General features: G+C 33.9%; 1 protein-coding gene across 7 annotated transcripts in view; it reads right to left on the bottom strand.

Moving 5' to 3' along the window:
- The window catches only part of LOC126968397 (GATA-binding factor C), a 136512-nt gene that overhangs the window by 73688 nt on the left and 40265 nt on the right, over positions 1 to 22559 (bottom strand). For 5 of the 7 annotated variants that reach the window (XM_050813408.1, XM_050813407.1, XM_050813405.1 and 2 more), the window contains exon 3: positions 11721 to 12245. In XM_050813408.1, the coding sequence (XP_050669365.1) occupies positions 11721 to 12245 (525 nt within the window). The remainder of the gene's footprint in view (positions 1 to 11720; positions 12246 to 22559) is intronic. The other 2 variants (XM_050813411.1, XM_050813410.1) reach the window with 1 other exon arrangement.

A 22559-nucleotide genomic window follows, 5' to 3' on the forward strand; every position in this document is an offset into this window, starting at 1 on the left:
ACATCCTCCAATAACACGAATTAGGAACTGTATAAACTATCATTCTTGATTAATTACTCTGCTATAAGCATGAGTGTAACGTCCTCGCCGGATTGTACGTTATAACTATATTTCCAACGTGTTTCGGCTATCTAATGATCTACAAAGTTAAAGTCTTTAGACGTGATTCAGACGTAAAATAAAGATATAATTTAGTGGGCACGTAACAGGGCATGTCCAGCTAGATATGATCCTATCCAGAAAGGCTGCAGAACTTTGAAAGTTGAGCGAAAAATTCCAGTGTTTGTTCGAAATTAAAATGCGGCCCGCTCTTTATTGCTCTGGAGTGACGTTCGCTCGTGACATGGCTTTGCTACGTGACCGCGATAAAAGATTTTCATCTGCCATATTTACGTAGACGAGTGGGCGGTTTTTATATTTCGAGACTCTCCAGCAAAGCACTACACCGTCGGACGCGAACTTTTCACACGACCCTCACGCGTGGGGAAAACATGTCCTAATTATACGTGGTGATATTCTAACGCTGTTAGACGTGGCAATATTCGAGAGCACTACATCCACAAAAGAGGTCGCAATGCATATGTTATGGACAAAGTGAATAAACCGGACGTTAGATATAATTCCCAGATTTATGTTGTTTGTCAACACAAAATATCCAATATAGAATTTGTTTTTCGTTGAATTAGTTTTACACCGTTTTGCTTACAGCCTGTTTGGTACACAAACAAAGAGTAATGAAACGCGTCCAGTAAGAAATGTTAATTTAAATAAAGGACCCATTCTCCCGTGCACCGTGGCCCGTGACGCTCTCTCACTACATCAACACGTAACTGAGGCTATTTTGCATACAAACCATTAAATGATTGCTCAAAACTTATTCTTTGTTGCGCCACAGACTCTGTTATTACGCCTTAATTACACGTCTGTATGCAAATAGAAAATGGAAGTCAATAATCTTGAGCGTTTTCTCTGGCTGTTTCGAAGTGAGCTGTGTCGTTGTATGATGGAGAAATAAAGTCATTTTTCATGGCGCCTGCATCGGAATGCTCGGCTCGTATTTGCATTCGTTATTAGCGCGTTCACATAATTGCATTTGACAGATGTGAATCGTTCAATTGCAAATGCAATTGCGATCGCTTTCCGATTGTTACTAAATTATAATCTGACTGAGTAAAGATTCCTATCTTGTTGAATGTGAATAAAGTATTGAAAGAGCATGTACACGTTAATCATAAATTGTTTTAATTTGGGGAAAATTTTTTTTAAAAATTATACCCGTTTTAATAATTTTACTAAGTAGTTTTGTATTTACATATTACATATTATTGCATATTTTATGTGCGATCTATCGTTACTCAGCGAAATTACTTATTATAGAATATAGATATTGTTGAACGATAAATATATTTATCCAATTCACCACTACGTATTCAACGAAAAATCCCTAGACAAATTCTAGTATGATCTGACGTTGCTGAATAGTTGCCCAGTAACGTAATATAGAGTCAGAGAATCTACGTAAAATCTACGTAAACAGATGCGCGTATAAACTTCAGAGCGTACTTAAAGTTTAGCGAGGGGTATATCTAGTTTTATGCCCTTCAAGTTTAAATTGTTCAATATATAGGTATATACGTACTTTAAAGGTATATATACACCTACAATAATATTAATCGTTAGATATAAATCTGCATCTAATACAACAATAGATACGTAAAAGATTTATATACCTTAACACGATGGCATTGTATTTTGTTTGCCTATTCATTTTGTGGCAACAAACACTAAGAGAATTTAATTTTAATTAAACTATTCAATGAATTTCCGTGGAATATGCAAATCGTGTTGCAATTGTATACCACAATGAACCCCGACGGACCATGTCCGACGAGCTCTACACAAGAATACTAAAAATATTCATTAACAACTCGTTTCCAAACACACGGCTTCAGAACAATGCTACTGCAATGTTTTACAATTTTATTTACAACATTTTGTGAAGAAATCTAGCACATTCGGCGGGCGGTGAAAGGCGCTGCCTTTAGAGTTATGGGCTCCTGGTTTGAACCCCATTTAATACTTCATATGGATCTCAGAAGATGAATTATGACGATGTAAAAGATAATGTTACCGTAGGTATAATTATTATAATTGGCAGTATGACTTTGTTTGTTTGCGACGTTAGCAAGTGTTAACTACTCAACTGACTATCGTAAAATTTGCTTGCACGTTGTCAGGTATATATCAGGTGTCATGTACATTTTATACTGATAAACCTAAGTTTCCGGGGAGCACAATACAAATTCTACAAAAGAGTGAATAAACCGGGCACTTGATATAATTCCCGGGCAATTTAAAAAATAAGAAGTCAAATCAGAAAACTTTATCACTACTGATTTAAACTTTATTATCACAATGGCTGGTCATCATGAATATTGCAATGTCCCAAACTGGTGGGCAATTTAATTGTTGCGAGACCTGGGAGAGAGCACAATACAAATTTAAGGCGAAGGTCACACATATGTACACCGTTCCTATATGTAGCAACTAGCTTAATATAATATAAGCCAAAGAATAGTGTTTGAAAGACCGTAAGCTTTTGATAACTGTTAGACGTGAATAGTCATTTCCAACTTTACATTCAACAGTTAACATATGGATATTAGCACACACAGTAGTGTACTTAATAAAATCACAATAATTATATGGTAACCGTATCTAAGATGCTCTGACTTCATTCCTCCTGCCTGACAGCCCGTGGCGTATACTCAACAAATGAAACAAATGCTGCATGCTAATTTGATACGTATTGCTTTGTGGCAGAAGCGGCAACTGTGTGAATTTTTATTCCTTTTCTATTCAAGCTTTGTTAGCTGTGTTCCAACTCTAATTGGTTGCACAACTTTCCTCGAAACATCTTTTGCATCACTACGTGCACTGCATGTAAATTGTCCTCTGGCTATTCAAAATCTAACATTATGAATCATATCTCTATTATCAAAGGCATACGACTCAAAAGTAAACTCCGGGCTTGCATTTGAATTACTGTTGAAACATTGGAATTGTAGATTACATTAAATGCCATTTTAGTGAACGTAAGCCTTGTTTTAGAAAGTAAGTATTATAATTTGCTATTGCCGATAGAAATTTACGATTATTAAGTACCTATGGCCCATTGGTATTTACAAGTCGCCGTTGTCTATTTTGCTTTAATGTTTCTGCGACTAATGTTGTTGTAATTTCAGATTTACTAGCGTATTTATGATTTAATGTAATATTGATTCAATCAATTCCTGAGTTGTCTTTGTAAATGGGCATAATAGAACTCCTTATTGTTCCTACTTAACCTTTAATTATGGAAACAATAACAATGGAAATGGAATGCACAAATTACTCTTTACGATTCCATTCGAAAGGATTTAGCAAAAATCATTGGGGCCGAAATAGGCTCTGCATCTACACCAGTTTGGTGTTTCAAAGGTACATAAGACCACAATCCACCCAGGAATTATTACTTAGTACCAGATAAATCAAAATTCTATTGTTCTCGCATTCAATAAAAAGTACAGAGGTAAAGTTATCACGCAATACTTTATGAAGGCACGCACTTTCGCAAATACGCAATATTAAATCTTAATTATATTACAAATACAGACGAGTTATTACACGTAATAAGGTATATATCGCATTATTAAGAAAACTTACATTATTTTAACGCACACTTGGCCGGTTATAATTAATATGAATATTCATTCATAGATGAAATAGTTTAAGTTGTTGAATAACTGATGTTAAGTGATCACCTGAATTACAAGTGCGTTACCAGTATTCAAGTACACTCGTTTTATAAAAGGACCAGACTTATCATCTCTGATATGAAAGAAAGTTTCTACAGCATATCTCTGTGGATTGCAAAATAATGAACTTTTCTACTATAACAGTTTGACGGTTTTACGGTAACACTATTTACAATATTTAACGGGATATTTACCATGATTCTAGAATATTGCTGACTGAGATTCGATTGAAAAATTACATGAATTGTTTTTTAGAAAACGTTAAACATGGTGAGTTAAACGTGCAACTTATAACCTTGATTTATGAAAAACCTATATCTCTGTGCTGCACTGCGACTTTACTAAAGGCTGTATACATAAGATGTTAAGTATTATTAGCTCAGTTATTACATTATAGCAACAGTGTCCTTCGAATCGAAACTTAAATAGTACTTGCACGAAGAAAAGGGCGCGCTAAGTTACCTATCTAGCCACCGACTGGTATATATGAACAAATCTAGAATCATCAAGAGTAAATATATACACTTTCTTAAAGTCCCAGTCACTGTTCAGGCATTATCTATACATAAATCTAAAGTTCTTTTTTTTAATTGCTCTGTCGTTAATCCTACTACTCTATAGATGAATATCTAATTGACTGAATAGTCTGGGACTAGGTTATATTTATTTGATAGCAATAACAATGACAGTACAATATTGTATATTTTAATTAAAAGAGCCCAAAAAGAATGCTGGGAGAGTATCTTGCGCCGTTTCTTCATTCTCAGAGCGCCATTTGTTTCCGAAGCGATAGTAGTGTTTGAAGTAAAATAAAAAAGGAACCAATTTTGTAACTATAAATGCTTTTATGCCTTTTAATTAAAAAAAATGCAAACAGGTCACCCGCTAGTAAGTACGCGAGTACAGCATAGTTCTAAATGGATGCAATATTATGGTAATGTGTTGCCCGGATGTGGCCCATTCCATTGTACTGTGCCTGACCTCCGGCTCGTGTTCTAAACAAGCTGACTTTAGATGAAACTAAGGCTTTTAAATCCATAATAAATGAAATTGTACTCGTTTAGTTCAGCTATTGTGACCTACTAAAGTGTCATGGTCAGTTAAAATCGCGATGAATCTAAACTTGCCTTACCATTAAATTGAATTATATCTACCCACATTTCTATATCCGTATATATTTTAAACTCTTTCATTCTTTAAATCTCTCCCAGATTAGCAAGGATTTGACATTACGTAAACAAATATGCGTAAAACATGTATTTTGAAGAGATTTTTATATAAATATGTTTCGCATTTTTGAAGTTATAATTCTTTGGGCGTGTTATGAAAAAATGATGACAGGTAACACAAAAGTAACAGGGTGCAGTTGGTTCCGACGTTTTTTGACGTTTGCGATATTCGTTTTTTTTTTTTTTTGGTTTCTTCGTCCATTATTAGGACACGCAAAGGGTTCAAGCCCATACAGCCGTATTCGTTATTTAATAATTAATTATCAATGCCATCTTTGCAAGATTTTTAGAATATTGTCCTTACTATAAACGTAGAATAGCAGGAGGAATAAATAATTTTAAGGACGTAAGGCTTTGTTACGCCAGAGAAGTATACCTTCTTGCGTGCATACATAAGTACACTTTTTAAAAATATTTCCGAATCTTCAAGAATAATACAATTGTGTAAGTTTATCTAATAAATGTTAATAAGACTGTCATTGGCAAGCTAATTATTTAATTCTAACAATATCCTGCTGAGTAAGTTTAAGCGAAGCTTTTGTGAAGGTTTTCCTTGAACTGAGCATGAGGTCGCCGGTTAACGGAATTCTAGGTATGCGCACAACATTAGACGATTTCATTTGCATATTATACAAATAGAACAAAGATTGATTCGACTGGTCCTTAATAAATTTAAAATATGGAACAATGTACTACATTAACTTTATATAGTCATATAGCTTTTATGAAACTGCAAGCTTAGTAATAATTATAATATGATAATAGTATTGACACAATATTTCATAAACATGATGCCCCAAACTAGGCATAGTCTGTACTATGGGTACAAGATAACTATATATTATTTAATACTATATACTTACTTAATGATACATAAATACATATAAACATCCTATGACTCGGAAACAAATATCCATATTCATGTTTGCACCTACCGGGATTCGAACCCGGGACATCTAGCTCAGTGGGCAGGGTCACTATCCACTGGGGTATATGTATCGTGAAATATTATTGAACTACATAAAAGATTATGAATCATATAATGTAATACATAAATCAAGTTCATTTCGTTGTTTAGATATGAGAGTTCTTTCTGCATCTTCCACCGCATTTATCATGGGGAGTTTAGGTTGGTACCAGCAGCCTAATTCTACCACCAGATATTACGTAAAATGCAAACTTCTACCAGCATCATGTTGACATTCTAAAACCGAACCTTTTTTATTAACTAGCTCCTTTGCACAGGAAGCCGGCTAGATTATGGGTACAACAACGGCGCCTATTTCTGCCGTAAAGCAGTTATGTGTAAACATTACTGTGGCACTGCACTGTAATGGGTAAGCGTATCAATTACCATCAGCTGAACGTCATGCTCGTGTCGTTCCTTATTTTCATAAAAAAAAAAGAAATTTCTTGCCTCGTATAGCCACTTTGTGGAAGCAATTACCGGCTTGCGTTTTCCCGAACCTTCTATCTCTTGACACCAGGGTGTTGCGGTGTCCATGGGTGGTTGTCTCACCACATTTTATAACGTGAACCTCGTGCCCGTTTAACCCGTCTTATAAAAAAAATTTTGGAAAAAAACTATTATTTACAGTATTGTAAGCCGAACAGATTCCATAACAATGCCTTTGCAGCAAATAAGTTACGTAAACGATAAAAAACTTAAAATGATGATTTTACTGAGCAGTACTAAAATATTTTAATTTTAATATCCGTTTTAATTACATAATAAACCCCAGAAACCTTGAAATTAAAATCGCTTACAATTTGCGGCCTAAATATTCTTCCAACTAGGTTCAATAAACTACATATGTAATATTTAAATTAATAAATATTACTTTATAAAACTCATCTAAGCGTTTCCGCAAGTATCCGACAAACGCGCGAGATATTATCTCAAGTTATCAAACAGCTTGTGCAATTTGCTTCATAGCTTTTTCCTACGCAATTAACGATCCTATATGTTTTTTAATATGACATCAATTACTTATATGAGAACTTGAAGTGGCTACTTCACTCACAAAACAAGTTGTGTTATGTTAATACTTGCTAATTATCGGTATTATGTACTGAGAGAGTACTTATCGTAAGACCGTTTAGTTCGCTAGCTGACACAAATGTTTACATACATAATTGCTCTTTTACTAAATGAAGTTTTTTTTATGGAAGTCGAGGACGGACATTAAACAAATCACAAGAGCGTGGCAACGCGTTGCCAGACTTTTGGTAACCCATGTATGTTGAGGTTGAAAGTTGGAATGTGAAGATTATAGCGAAGTTTGTTGTGTGGCGGGTTTTTAAAATTAATGTTATTTTTTTATATGATCGCTTATAAAATTATCTAAAAATATGATTTAATTTAAGGTTAAGGTTAACACGATTAGAAATAGCCGGGGAATCAGAAATCTCTAATAACTATTTATAATATAAATCTTTTATAAAACAAATAAGATATCCAGCAAAAACGAGACCATATTATATTAAATATAATAAAATGCGACTCCAAAATGTGTGCGATTGTGTTTGCGCATCTAATTTAGTATCAAAATGTCTATTTTCTATCATTTATTAATTAACTATTATAATTAACTATTATAACCAAATAACAACGCTATTATTCAAATTGAAAAACAAATTGTAATATTTGATTAAATAAGTTAAATATCAATGGGTACAATATAAATTCACTTTGCATTAATACAATAACCAGCCGCTTTTTGTTCCCGGGCATTGTTACGGCTTATGAGAGCTATAATATCATATTTATGTATAATATAAAGCGCTCCAAATTTAATACAATGGTGTTGAGTAATTCACAGTAATGTAGTGTACTTACGTCATGTTTTAATGGCATATTGCGAAATTCGTAAAGGTGCATTTGTTTTAAACAATAGGAAGAAAAGGTTAAAAATATAATTTATTTACACTTACGTTTTACTGTTTGGTTATTAGCGCCTCTGAGTAAGTAAGAAATTGATAGGTATGTTTAGTGAGTGATTCCAGGAACACCTAATTCTACTAGCTGTTATACCTGGATGAAGTATCATCATCTGGATTTTCCATGCACGTAAGCCCGAAAGGGACAAACAATCCTATAACCCAGACAAATCAAATTGCAGGAGATGGTGAACAAGCTTGACTTTCGTCGCGAAAATAATAATATAAAATCACTACTTCTCATTTGTTTGAGTAATATATATTTTTACACATTGTGCTCAATAAAACAGAATCTCTGACAAAGTCTCAAAATATTATTTTCGTCCGTTTTATTCCTAATAGTTTTTGTATTTTATCATTTCTTTCATGCACGGTATTATTATTTGCTTTTCATATCCAGGTATACACTTCATCCTAGGTATTATGTAATAGATGATTTGATGATAATTACAGTAGTATTCTGTATTATCATGTGATGTGAGAGACTGATGCTATGAAGCAACTTGCATAAGATCTTTAGTCTTGGCATTGTCTGTCAAATTAAAGGATGAATATTTTCATCCAAATACGTTCAAAAGAAGCATAATGTATCAACAATAACATTTGCAGCAAATTTTGAGTTGAATCAGCAATAAACTTAACAGTTATTCTCTATTCAAAAATCCTACCAATTTAATAAAATAACACAAATTAATGCATTTGACTATAAATATTAGCAATATTTTATTTTTCTCTGTATAACCATTGACTTGGTAAGTTTGCCAAATATCTCACTATATCATGGACACAACATGCAAAAGGTACCTCTACTATACTCTATTTATTGTCTTTGACTATTTTGACGACCCATATAGCCGAATGGTTAGTGACCCTGACTACTAAGCTAGAGGTCCCGGGTTCGAATACCGGTAGTTGCAATCATTTATATGATGAATATGGATGTTTGTTTCCGAGTCATGGATGTTTATAAGTATTTATGTATGTTTAAGTAAGTATATTGTCTTAATTATATCGTTGTCTTGTACACATAGTACAAGCTATGCCTAGTTTAGGGCAAGACAGTTTGTGTAAAAGTGTGCCAATATTTATTTATTTATATACGATACCTATCGGTAAATAAGTCTCAGGCACAACACTGGAATGGATTTTCCATTTAAAAAAGTATCTATAAAAATGACTATAAATTTCATCACAATCCAATTTCAAAATTAGATTAGATATTCAACTAGAAACCCACGTGAACAATGGAGTTGCAATTAGGTGCCTAATGAGAACTTTGCTTGTTCCAAACTCGTCTTATTCTTGGTTCACATGTGCTAACAATGAGAGTTGAACTACGCAAGAGTCAGTTAAAATAATTTACATTGGAAAATGTTCATCAGATTAAGTTATAATGAATTATTTTGCCATCCAATTTTGTGTTTACTTACTTATCTTTATTATTGTGTTAATGTGTTGCGATTTAATAAAGTTAATGTTACATTTATTTTGAATTAATTTGTGTTACGTATTTAATGTTATGTAGACTTGCCTAGCTTTATTACTTTCTAACAGACGCTCAGAATATTTTATATGTTTTGTTAAATTTGTTTGTTTTTCATACATCGCCCACGTATTCGTTTTTTTCGCTTCTTTTAGTATAGTTATCATTATATATATAGATATAGTTTGCATATATAGATTAATTATTAAGATAACTTAAATATTAGATGACATTTGTTATTAAAGTGGCTCTAAAAGTCATCTAATTATTTTGAAAGTGTTTAATATTATACAGTTGACAGTTAGTTGACGCTTGAGTTGTACCACAGAGCGAGCAATGTTCGGATGTGACGTTATGTCACAGAGATACAAGATTACACCGAGAAAGTCGCAAATCAAAAAGTCTTCACAAAAATATAAAAAAAATGTATATTAGTCTATAGCGTGTTGGGACTGCTACGAGGTCTCCGAGTGGCTCAAGTGGAAGACAAGTTATGTGTGTCAGCATATGCCGAGCTTGTGCCTATTTGCGGCTGATGTTAAATCTAGATTTTTTTTTATTTTTTTTTTATTATGTTTTATGTTTATATTTAATTTTAAGTAGGTAAGTATTGTTTTTTTTTATGTACTAAGATTGTTTAGCTGCAAATAATATATTTTATTATTATTATTATTATTATTATTAAAGATTTGGTTATGTAATTTATTGAGATATTTGAGGATTCACTCTACAAATCTTTTGAGTTTGGAACATGATTAACCATAGATCCCTTGATAGAAAAAAAATCAAACTATGTCTAATAAGTGAAAAAAACGCTTTGTAAATATTTCACGAATGGCGATCGGATTCTTAATAATATAAAACTATATGTTATTGATTATGAATATACTTATGATCAATATATTATGTAATTATTTAAAAAAAAATCAAAATTTACGCGCTTTTCTTTCACTCTAATGTAAAATGGCTCTTCGGTTTATCGTAATGCCTTCGTCTGCGTTACTATATTCTTGATGTAGCAATGTATTACCATATTTAAAGTCCAAGATTTAAAGTAATCATAAATTATTTCATTGAATATATTAATTAATAAGAAAGATTATTAGGGTGGATTTTATCATGACTTCCAGTTTCCGGATTCAAATACGCTTGTCATAGTAATGGAAATGCAGTCATATGCGAAATAATTTTTAAGATTTTTTATGTTCCAGTTTAATATAAAGTAACAACTAACCCCCTTATTCATAATTGCTAATTCTCACTCTGTCTTCTTCTATTGACCTTAGTCAGAATGAGAAAAAGCACTCCTAAGAGGCTGTTTAAAGTCATTTGTCGTATTTTTGGAATTCTTGAATAAACACGATATTTCTATATACGATACCAAAGTATTAGAAATCGAACCCTGATGAATGAGTTATGACGTAGCCTATAATTACCTCAGATAATGTTGCCGATAGTAAATTTACTTAAAATCGTTTCAAAGTCAGAGAAAAATAAACTTCATTTAAATAAGCTTAAATTAAGAAGGAATAGGAAAGAAGAATATACAAGAAACTCAACGGCCACTCTTTTAGCATTGAATAGAGTATTAGTCCTGAGTAATTTGTTCGTGATTTAGTAATAGAAGGTAACTTGTATATTTATAATACATATTAGTAAGTATTGATTAGCACTTTAAGTATTATTTTCTATGTTGTATATTCTACCAGTGGTTTGTAAAATTGTAAAATATCCCATAATAAATCTTAGATAGCTTACGGCAGTTTAATGGATACACATTGAGAACACGAAAGCAATGTTAGTTTGGTTACCATCACCATGTGAAGCCTCCACCGAATTTAGTAACACAAGCGTTATTTCGTTAGACCGCAGTGACACGTGATTAAGACCCGGTGCAAATGAACACGCTCATAAGACCATATTGACAATTTACTATTATTTAACTTACGAAGAGTTTTATGTTGACTCAAGTTTTCTTGGCATAATAGGCTTTAGTGAACCATAAAATATATTTTTATAAATGGTTTATAATATATGAAACCAATAGTTTTTTTTAAATAATTTGGATTATTAAGCTATGTTTAGTGATTATGAATTAAATCAAAAATGCAATATTTATGCCATTACGATTAAATTTTGGTTTTTCTTTAATTGTTCCTGCTAATAATTAGCACTGAAAAATATTAATAAAAAATGGTCTGATAAGCGAGTTGATTTAGTCGTGTGAGTGCGAGCGACGAGCAGTGCAAGGTGTAATGCTCGCGAACTCACCAGCGCTCGTTCGCGTCTTGTTCGGGCGGGGTTTATTTTGCTGCTGCCCGGTATATCCCTTCCCCTGGTAGTTGTAGTAGTCGCTACTGCCGTATTGAACGTTGTATTCTCCAGAGGGCTGACTCTCTTGAGGGCACGAGTCTGCCTGCGCACCTTCGCGTTGCTTAGAAGACGGAGCCCCCATCATGGGCTTCACATCTCCGCAGAGTGGCAGTTCCTGCTGTTGCTGCATGAACGCCACACTCATTGCTGTGGCGTGAGCGACAGCTGCCTGGTAGTCTTGTTGACCTAATGCTGCCGCTGCAACGGAATCAGGAGTGGAGTCTTTCGGAGGCGTTGGGGGGAAGGAGAAAAGGGGGTGAGGATGTGGATGTTGGGCGGGAGAGAGGGGTTTGTCTGCTTGAGCGTCCTGTTGGAAGCCGCTGCCCCACCCACCGCTTAGAGCCTTGGAGTCCAGCCATGGGTGAAGCGGCGTGTGGAAGTGAGGCCTGCACACTTGACCACTCCCGCTGCCTAGTGTCCGACCTGAAACAATCACAAAATCTCACTTTTCGGCATATTTTAATGACTCTATATTTAAATAAAACACTTTTAAACGGATTAAAACGCGTGTTATTGTAACTGTTTTTTTTACAATAGATTTTGCGTAAAAGTTACATTTTTATTATTATTTTAGTAAACCCGATGCAGCAATAACTTTGAACTAACAACATGTCTTATGCGAGAAAGCGTATTATGCAGGATAGGGAAATAAAACGAAGTAAATACTGCATAACATTATGTTCTAATATCGTATATGTAGGTATTAAAGTATTCATTTATAAATTAAATTAAATTCATGGTGTAATTTTAATTGCATTATTTATAGTAATCACTTATTTTGGTTGGACAGAAAGATTTTGATGCATTAGCCATTACAAGATTTTCAACATAATTAAACATTTGCAGTGCATCTTTGCTTTGTTTTAAAGAAGCTGCAAGGCGTCTTACATCACTAACAGCTGATAATGCCTGGGCGATTGACAAAATTGGAGTCGATTCCTCTTCATCTTTATCATTCTCACATCTTCAGAAGAGTAATAATAAAAATAAATATCTATTTATTTTCTCCTCACAAAGATCTTAAAGCTAAAATAGTACAGTAGTGTCACATTTTTTAACAGATAGTATTTTGTGAGGAGCTGGTGTCTGAAGTAGGTTGACCCTGTATTTCAGATCACCAGGACCTCACCCCGAGATATAAGGATCACAATGATTAAGATAGTATACATCTGTACTAGTAGCGTAGATTGATCGTACTAAGCGGTTAGTTTATTACAATTTTATTTACGGTATGTGTGGATTGTTGCATCTACCGTATTGTTCTTTAAGTATGTACTCAATAACTATAACTTTGTTTTTAATTATTAATTTACATTTTTTTTTTTCACTTACTCGTGTAAGGCATTTAGTAATTGACGTTTCTGTATTTTGTTGCATCACTTTGCATATATTTTAATTGATATGTTTTGTAAATTTAATTGAAAATAAGAACTTGTTATACCATTCTGTTTTGAAAAGAACAACCTTAGAGTTTCTTGCTCGTTCTTTCGCTCGCAATTTTCCTTCTAAAAAAAATATTTTTGATTTGATTTGATTGAATTATATGCATTTAATGCAATAAGTTTTAGTATTAAACGTATTTCGGCTGTGCCCTAGAATGTCTAAATCCATTTGTAACAGTTACAACTCCGGTTTGCAGTAAATATAATTCCCATATGTACAAGTAACTCACTCCCCTATCAATTAAACAATAAAATTATTATTTATAAGTGAAAGCCAGCATATGTACGTATTTGCAAGGGTGTAGTAATGATAACTGTCTGATGATTGGTCGGTTTAAACGTAGGGCACATCCCTTAGTACGAGCCCTGTGGTGCAGTAATAAGCGGTTTTATAAAACTATTGTTGCAAAACAATTCGGCGAGATGTTGCTTAAACGCTGTTTAATCCCCTGCTGTGTTTTTCAGTTTATATATGTTATTTAAGTTGAAACTCGATACTTATATCTTGATGGAGGCAAATGGTATATTGGTATACACAAATAAAATTTTAAAAACAAATTTTTATGAACGATGCGGGACTAGAAACCACGATCTCTGGCGTTCTGTGCCAACTGAGCTAACCGTTCGAGTGACGTATCGTCATAAAATCTTGTATGCTTTGTTCAACTCTCAGATTCGTTCGCATCGTTCATAAAACTTTGTTTTTCAAATTTTATTTGTGTATTCCTAGAAGTGAGGGCTATCACATTAAAAACATAACAAATTGTTTAAATATTGCTATAATTATTATTTACATGCTTACGTTAATAATAAGTAAGACGGCCGATAAAAATATGCCACGAAAATTTGTTTAGTGTGTGTTACAAGCGACGTCTTACACTCGCGATTTGTATGAATTTTTTTAGTTCTAAACACAATTTTATTCGACGTTTTCGCAGATGTCATAGTATATCTAGACTACGATCTAAAGGCAAAACAATGTTTGCCGGGTCATATACTAGTACATAAAATATTTGATCAAAATTCCTCAGTAAAGTTATATATCTCATAAATGTTGAGAATTATGTTCGAACTATGGCTCCTGAGTTCAATAGAGATGTTATCGTTAGTCTCTCATTTCAATTAAAAATCTTGTTATTGAACTGTTTTCTAAGCTGCACGTCAAAACGCTCACCTCTAGGATTTAATTAGACGAATATTTTTTAACCCTAAACCCGCATCAGACCAGGTGTTGATCTGAACTGGAGATAACCAGAGATTATTATCACGGCGCACCCGTACTGCCTGGCTATGTGAGTGGGACGTCTAAATTCATTAATTCGTGACTACAAATTCAATAGATTTTATGTATATGTATTACATAGCATACGGTAACCAGGAAATTCTCATGAGATATCTGACAGCTATTCATTTTTTTTTAATGAAAATAAGGGACGAAGGAATGAGACGTTCAGCTGATGGTAATGCGTCCTGGTCATTACAATGCAGTGCCGCTCAGGATTCTTGAAAAACCCAAAAATTCTGAGCGGCAGTACAATTGCGCTCGTCACCTTGAGACATAACATGTTAAGTTTCATTTGCCCAGTAATTTCACTAGCTACGGCGCCCTGTAGACTGAAACAGAGTAATGATTACACATTACTGCTTCACGGCATAAATAGGGGCCGTTTTGGTGCACATAATCTAGTTTCGCATCCTGTGCAACGTTACCAGTTACCAGGCTGGTAATAAATATTGTCATGTTCGACAAACGTCAAAGTGAATCATTTTGTTTTTTAATTAGGGCTGTGTCTTAGATAATTTGACAATCTAGATAGAGAAAGAACGAAAATCTCTTGCTGCTAGACAATTTATTTCTATAGTGTACGTGAGAAGCTACGTCTTACACTCGCGTTTTGTATGTTAATTTGTGTTAGTTTGCGTTCATTGCTCAAAATAGAGGTTTCCACAGCTGTCACAGTCTATCTAGAGGTATAAGTGATCTAAGGGATGTATTTTTGGTGAAATTTTGTTTATTTTTGAATACATTTATGTGCATTTCTCTCTGAAACTTAGAATAAAAAATAACATCAGCTACTTAAGAGTCTTACTTTTGCCATGCTTTTTGGTCATGGACCGACGTTGCATTCATAAAATAAATTAACTTCTTCAATTCGTTAACATTTAAAGAGATTTTCCTTGAAATTAAATCTAATCGTGGATAAAGTTCGCTCTCATGCGAACATACATTCAACAGTCGATATTGATCCCAGCCAACACGGAATAAAATAATCACTCCTGCGTCACATTAGGCCGTGTACACAACAACGTTTTGACAACCAGGAGCCACCCTTCGTTCACAATAGCAGAAGCGATGGCGGACCGATAACGCCTATGAATAATTTCGCTTATCGCACCATCTCGCCACATGCCCTACCTGCCCTCTACCATGATCGCGTCAGCCAGCAATACTGTGCGATATTTCAACATTCACCATACGAAAATCACTCGAATCAAAGCTCGTTTTACGTTAGTTTCCATCATGGTACCGGTGGCATTGGCGCATTTTATTCATTAGCGGACGAGTTTGTGCTATTGTTGGAACTAAGCATGGACTGTTTGTGTATGGGTTACAGTAAACAATGGCTGTAAAATGTATAGTTTTATGTAAAGGTAATTTTTTCGATCACATAATCAAAAATATTGCTTTTACTACCATTCATTGTAAATATTTGTCATAATCATAGTCGTTCGGACCAAAACTGTTCTGTCATTTTGAAAAAGGCCTACGGTGGGTTTATCAAGTTTTTGAGGGTAGTTTCAAATTTCCGCGACAACTATTATACCTACCCGTAAATAAGTTGAGTTTAAATAAAATAATATACTTATGCTACTTACATACAAAGTCATCAAAAAGTAATTAGTTTAGATGCGGGCGAAACGAAAGTAATAAGTTAAGTAAATACGAAATCAAATCATAAACCAATCAAATCGGGTTCTCACAGCCGCAACCAACAAAGCACCGGAATTGAACCCCAACCCCTACCGTCCCGGCAGATGCAACAAGAGATTCTTATCAGGTCGCGCCACAGGGCATTGCAAGTGCTGTTAAAATAGACGCCACTGTTTCGTAACGGTTTGTACGCCTAAAGTTTGGAAACTCAAATGCTAATTTCAATTTGTTACTCGTAACAGCTTGCAGCTGCTGTAATAATGATAATAACTTGTCTGGCCATCGTTGGAACCAATATCTACACAATTATTAGTCCATCGTGTTAATCAAGGTGTTATTTCGTGTTGTGCTCATATAATTATGAAGGTATTAACTTAATTATTTTACAAACAAGGATTGTAAGTATGTGGCCACTTTTACCATATAGCCGAATGGTTAATGACACTGAGTACTAAGCAAGAGGTCCCGGGTTCGAATCCCGGTAGGTGCAATCATTTATATGATGAATATAGATGTTTGTTTCCAAGTCATGAATGTTTATATGTATTTATGTATGTTTATGTAAGTATATTGTATTAAATATATCGTTTTCTTGTACTATACAGGCTATGCCTAGTTTGGGGCAAGATAATTTGAGTAAAAGTGTGTAAATATTATTATTATTAGTATGTAGTGTTGAAGCCTTAACACATGGTCGGATTTGGTACGGCCTGACCATCGGACGGTGCGGTGTTGCGGTTGTACTCAGCACGATCCGGGCGGTACTAATAATAATTTTGTGCGATTGATAATGTGAAATACCATCGAATGTGGTCCGCTACCAGACTGCGACCGATAGTTCGGTCGTACCGAGTCCGATAATGTGTTTAGCCTTTAAGCAAATTAGTTTCATTATCTGTGTAGATACACTGTTAAGTGTTCACCTTTGCTAATACTGCACTCGGAATCTATGTATGCTAGTAATGGAAGTATAATTGATCTTGCTAACATATGTATTACAGTTAAATATAATTATAATAGAATAGTAAAATTAAATATTAATTACAAACATAAAAATCTATGAAAATGATTATTTAAAGTTATGGCCACTCGGCGGATGTAGGTTTGATTCTATCTATTGATTATATATAGGTAGAGATCGCCAATTCAGAATGATTGTGAAATTAAATATTAATTTTTAATATACAAGCAATAGATTATATAAAAGTGCTAAAATGTATCTGTAATGTTAGAAGCCGCCTCTACGCGTTCGCCATTTGGGACGAGACAACTTTATATCTTAATATATATAAATTACGTGACACGTTGTTTGTCCGCGATGGACTCCTAAACTAATGAACGGATTTTATAGGGGATTACTTCATGGAGTGCAGTTTAGTCCAACTTGAGAGATAGGATAGTTTTTATTTCGATTTGGGACCCATGATTATTTTTATTTTCAAAATTTCTTTTGTATGGACATATTTTCTATGAGAGAATTCAGTGACGCACGGTTTGACAGTTCCGCTGTGAAACAGTTTCATTATAACAACAGGGAGCATTTTTTACAAAATAATTCTTGATATTTTGAAATATTATTGGCATATTCCTATAAAACAGTATTTTTTTTTTAATTATCTACAGAACAACGTCTGTCGGGTCAGCTAGTAATTTATAAAAATTAATTAACATATCACATAATACGTTTGTTTTCAGTTTGTATAGTTTGATTGAAATGTAAATTGAAATAAATACTCTTAACTATTTTCAGGTTTGTGAATTATTCACTCTATTTTTTACTTACGCAAGTATTTGTGTTGCATCACTTCTAATTTTTTTGAATTGTAAAAATGTTTATATTTTTTTTAACAGAGTGGCGATGTGTCCTTTTCCTCTTTTCATTAAACCTCAACCTACCTAACAGTCACCTCTTGATCTAAATAAATAAACGTTATTTGTTACATTAAACATATATATAAGGTTCCTAAAAATTATTTCGGTTCAATAATTATATTTTTATTACTAACACCGAACCGTAAAGCTATCTATATTAATATTATATAGTAATACATTAACTACAAAAAATATGTGTTATACAAATTAAATCTATACTATAATAATATTATAAAGCTGCAGTGTATGTTTGTTTGTTTGAACGCGCTAGTCTCTGGTACTACTTGTCCGATTTGAATGATTCTTTCAGTGTTGGGTAGTCCATTTATCGAGGAAAGCTATAGGCTATGTTTTTTTTTTTTCAAAATTAGGGATCCGTAATAAAATTGCTATTTTGTAACACAAGGTGTAAAATCGAAAACCTATTTTTGCGTGCGCTGCAAAAACTATTGACAATAGAACGAAATGATGTACAGGCTATAATATAGGCAATATTTTATTACTTATAAAACTATCGCGTGAATTATACTTTACATGGCAAAACAACGTTTGCTGGGTCAGGTAGTTTATAAATAAAATTTATGAACGATGTGGGACTCGAATCTGCGACCTCTCGCGTTCAGTGCGAGCCTTCAACTCTCAGGTTGTGGCTTCATCTACAATCTACAGGATCTACTTTACAGTTGATAACCTGCTTAACTCCAAGAATTGCATATTAGGAAATTGACTTGAGATGTCGCTCTTTCAAATATAAACAATAGGTTATTTTTTTTAAGTTATGACGCTCACTTCTGGAATTAATTACAATATTAAATATGAAAACAAAATTTATGAACAATGCGGGACTCGAACCCGCGACCGACAGGTATTTAGTTTGTGTAATTAATCCAAGAATTGAGCGTTACTACTTTAAAACAAAATAAAATAAAATTTTGTTTAAATAGTGTGTTATCAGTAAAAAGTTCCACAAAGAAAGTGAAGTGATCACTTACAAGCGGTTGACATTAAACTTCACTTGAACTTTTATTCAGTAAAAAATGTCCGTCTATTTATTCTCGAGGCTTTTATTTAATACCGGTAATACGAGTATGAGGAATGTCTATAGATTCTTTATTACAACACGCCCTAAGGTAATAATTTATATAATGTTTTAAGAGTTCTATAAATGGATGTGTTAATCGTATAACATTTTTGTCAGATCTACATAGTGCGAGTAAAGGGCATATCGGACTGGTATTTTACTAACTCCTTGCATAGGGTCCACTTGATGGTAGTAGCTAAGTCCTTCCTAAACATAATATGTATAAATCCGTTGTTTGTTTCCAGTGGATTCTTAAACTAATGAACGGATTTTAATGGAGTTTACTTCATGGAGTTCAGTTCAGCCCAACTTGAGAGGCTATTTGGGGCAGCCGATCTAGCCGCTCGAAAATTATGACTTTTTATAAATTTATTATAAGAGAATTGGTATCAAATTTTAAATCAAACAAACTGTAAATATCTCTTCAATACTAATGATTCTTTTAACGTCTTGGTTAGGGCAAAGAAGTTGCTATGCCCGTGAATATAAGATATTTATAAGTGTGAATATCGTGAGAAATTTAACACTATCAAGGACAAGCAAAGCGTCTTTCAGTCTAGATTCAACTGCGACAAGTATTACAGTTTGAGTGTCACATTCCTCACGCAAAAATATCCTTTAAGCACCAGAGCTTCGGAGCAGTTTGGTGAAGTATCGCTTGTTCTCGTCGCGGATCATTACGTGCTCAATCATCGAAACCCTTGTCACCTCTATGTAGTTTGATATAAACACTACTTTAGCTCGACGTGTAACGTCGGACGTGTTAGCGAATGATAAATGTAGGCGGTTGTATCGCGTATCGAATCTCCTCGTTCGCACGCCGAATTAATTTTAATTTATTGATCGCAGTATTTTAGATACCTACTAAAGTTGCAACTACTTCATAAGATAATAGTTTTTGTGGAATTCGAGATCAAACGAACCTTTGACAAATGATTATTAGACCTATTATTCCTTGTACCATTTGTAGAATACGATGACCTACAAGCAAGCATAAACATACAATCAATAGGCTTAGATCATTTATACGTCTAGACTATGACAGCTGTAAAAACGTCCAAAAAAATTTACTTTAGAACTTACCTCTATCTTGAGCAAATCACGCACACTAACAAACCGCGAGTGTAAGACGTAGCTTGTCACGCACACTTAACTAACATTCCTGGCCTGTTTGCAAGAAACTCTATCTAGACGTATAAATTATCTGAGTTACTAGCGTATAGAATATAGTATAGAATATCTGTAACGGAAGTACAGCAAGATAGAAAAATGTAAGCGAATCTATTGTTACTGTAACCGATTTTGATTTACAAGTCGTAAAAAGTCAGCAAACCTTGGCATTAGATCCTTAGTATTTTGAATATTAAACCAGTAGCTAACGTAATTTTACGTTGATCATTTGATTAAGTGATAAATTTTCTGTATTATTATGATTTGTTATTAAAACAGTTTTTAAAGACGTTTAATTTTTTGAAGTTAGCATCGTTGTGATTTGAAAGTCGTTGAAATGAAAAAGCGCGACAGTAAAAAGAGACAGAAACATAAATTTATAAGATTTAAATGGGAGAAAATGAGATAGAAAGCATTATACAGTGTTTTGGTACCAGGCGATCAAAATTGATGAAGAGATTGACTTATGTATGACGCGAGTATACCTTAATGTATTACATAGACACCAGGAGAACATAAATGTGTTAGCGGTGATAATAGTGTCTTTTATATCGGTTGAAAACATGTGTCATCCTAGCAACATGTACCAGGACTTCATATGCAGTTTAGAGGTTCATGAACAATGCATGTCTCACTTCTAACATGTGTACTTTGTACGCACGCAATTTTTCTTTCTTGCGAGTACCTATAACCTTAAAACAGCGTAAATTCCACATCTACATACCTCTAATATTGTAGTAGCTATCGTACCGTAATTAATATTCCTATTAAATTATTTATGCTGTCTGCGTTAGCAATTAGCATGGAGGTAAATCATCCTCCATGAATAGATAAAAATATGTCAATGCATAAAAACAATCAATATCTATGTTTAAGATGTGCATAATTTATTTAAATTAGCCATTTACAGTGTGGGAAACATAAGCGTTGATATTTATATTAAATGTTATCAATTTATTTCGCTTGCGACCTCTGTCGTTATTCTTGTAATAACACCGCCAAAGGTTTATTTTAAATAGCACTATTTATTTTATCTTAATAATGTTTGTATGTTAATTTGTTTTGGTGGTTTCTTTTGATAATGTTATTCGTAATTTAAAGTGATGAATAATTGTTTACAATCTTGATCGAAAGGTATGATCGTCTTGTAAGTAACGTTAGTGCCTTAGATTAATGATTGGTCTCCGCTGCGTTCTAACTAGATACCGCACTACATAAGAACAATAGCTTCTTTATAACGGCAAATATTAGATGCTTGTGTGCGTGGCATCTTGACACTAAAATCTTGAAACAACCAGTGGGAGGCTCCTTTGCACATGATGCCGGCTAGATAATGGGTACCATAATGGGGCCTGTTTCTGTCGTGAAGCAGTAATGTGTAAGCATTACTGTGTTTCGGTCTGAAGGATGCCGTAGCTAGTGAAACTACTGGGCAAATGAGAGGTGACATCTTATGTCTCAAGGTGACGAGCGCAGTTGTAGTACCGCTCAGAATTTTTGGGTCTTTCAAGAATCCTGAGCGGCACTGCATTGTAATGGGCAGGGCATATCGATTACAATCAGCTGAACGTCCTGCTCGTCTGGTCCCTTATTTTCATAAAAAAAGCGGAAAATTATGAAATATTCGTATGAATATGAACTTTTTTTTTATTATTGTAGCAACGATTGTAATGAAGACATTACCAAACAAGAAACTGTCTAATATGAAAGAGTATTTATTATAATAAAGTTGTTTCATTAATAGTCTGTGAACAGTAGCCGGTGGTAATAAGAAATGCAATATAAAAGTATTATAATCGAATGAATGGTAGGACGAACACACGAGGTTACCGCCCGCAATGACCGCTTACCATTCGGGACGCGATCAAGTTGATCGTAAAACATTTTTTGGTTCTACAAGTACACTCATAAGAATTAGAAGGACACGAGCATTGAATTGTTGAATGTTGATTACTTCAATGACAACATGTGTGGTATTTGTTGAGGAAAATTTTAAACTAGATCCATTAGATATTTTTTTTATGGAATAGGAGGACAAACGAGCGTACGGATCACCTGTTGGTAAGTGATTACCGCCGCCCACAATATCTTGCAACACCAGAGGAATCACAGGAGCGTTGCCGGCCTATAAGGAAGGTGTAAGCGCTGTTAAACGGCTAGATAGAGTCTCTTGCTTTTTTTTGAATGAAAATAAGGGACGAGACGAGCGGGACGTTCAGCTGATGGTAATTGATACACCC

This window comes from Leptidea sinapis, chromosome 15 (genome assembly GCF_905404315.1).
Source record: "Leptidea sinapis chromosome 15, ilLepSina1.1, whole genome shotgun sequence".
Classification (NCBI taxonomy): Eukaryota; Metazoa; Arthropoda; class Insecta; order Lepidoptera; family Pieridae; genus Leptidea; species Leptidea sinapis.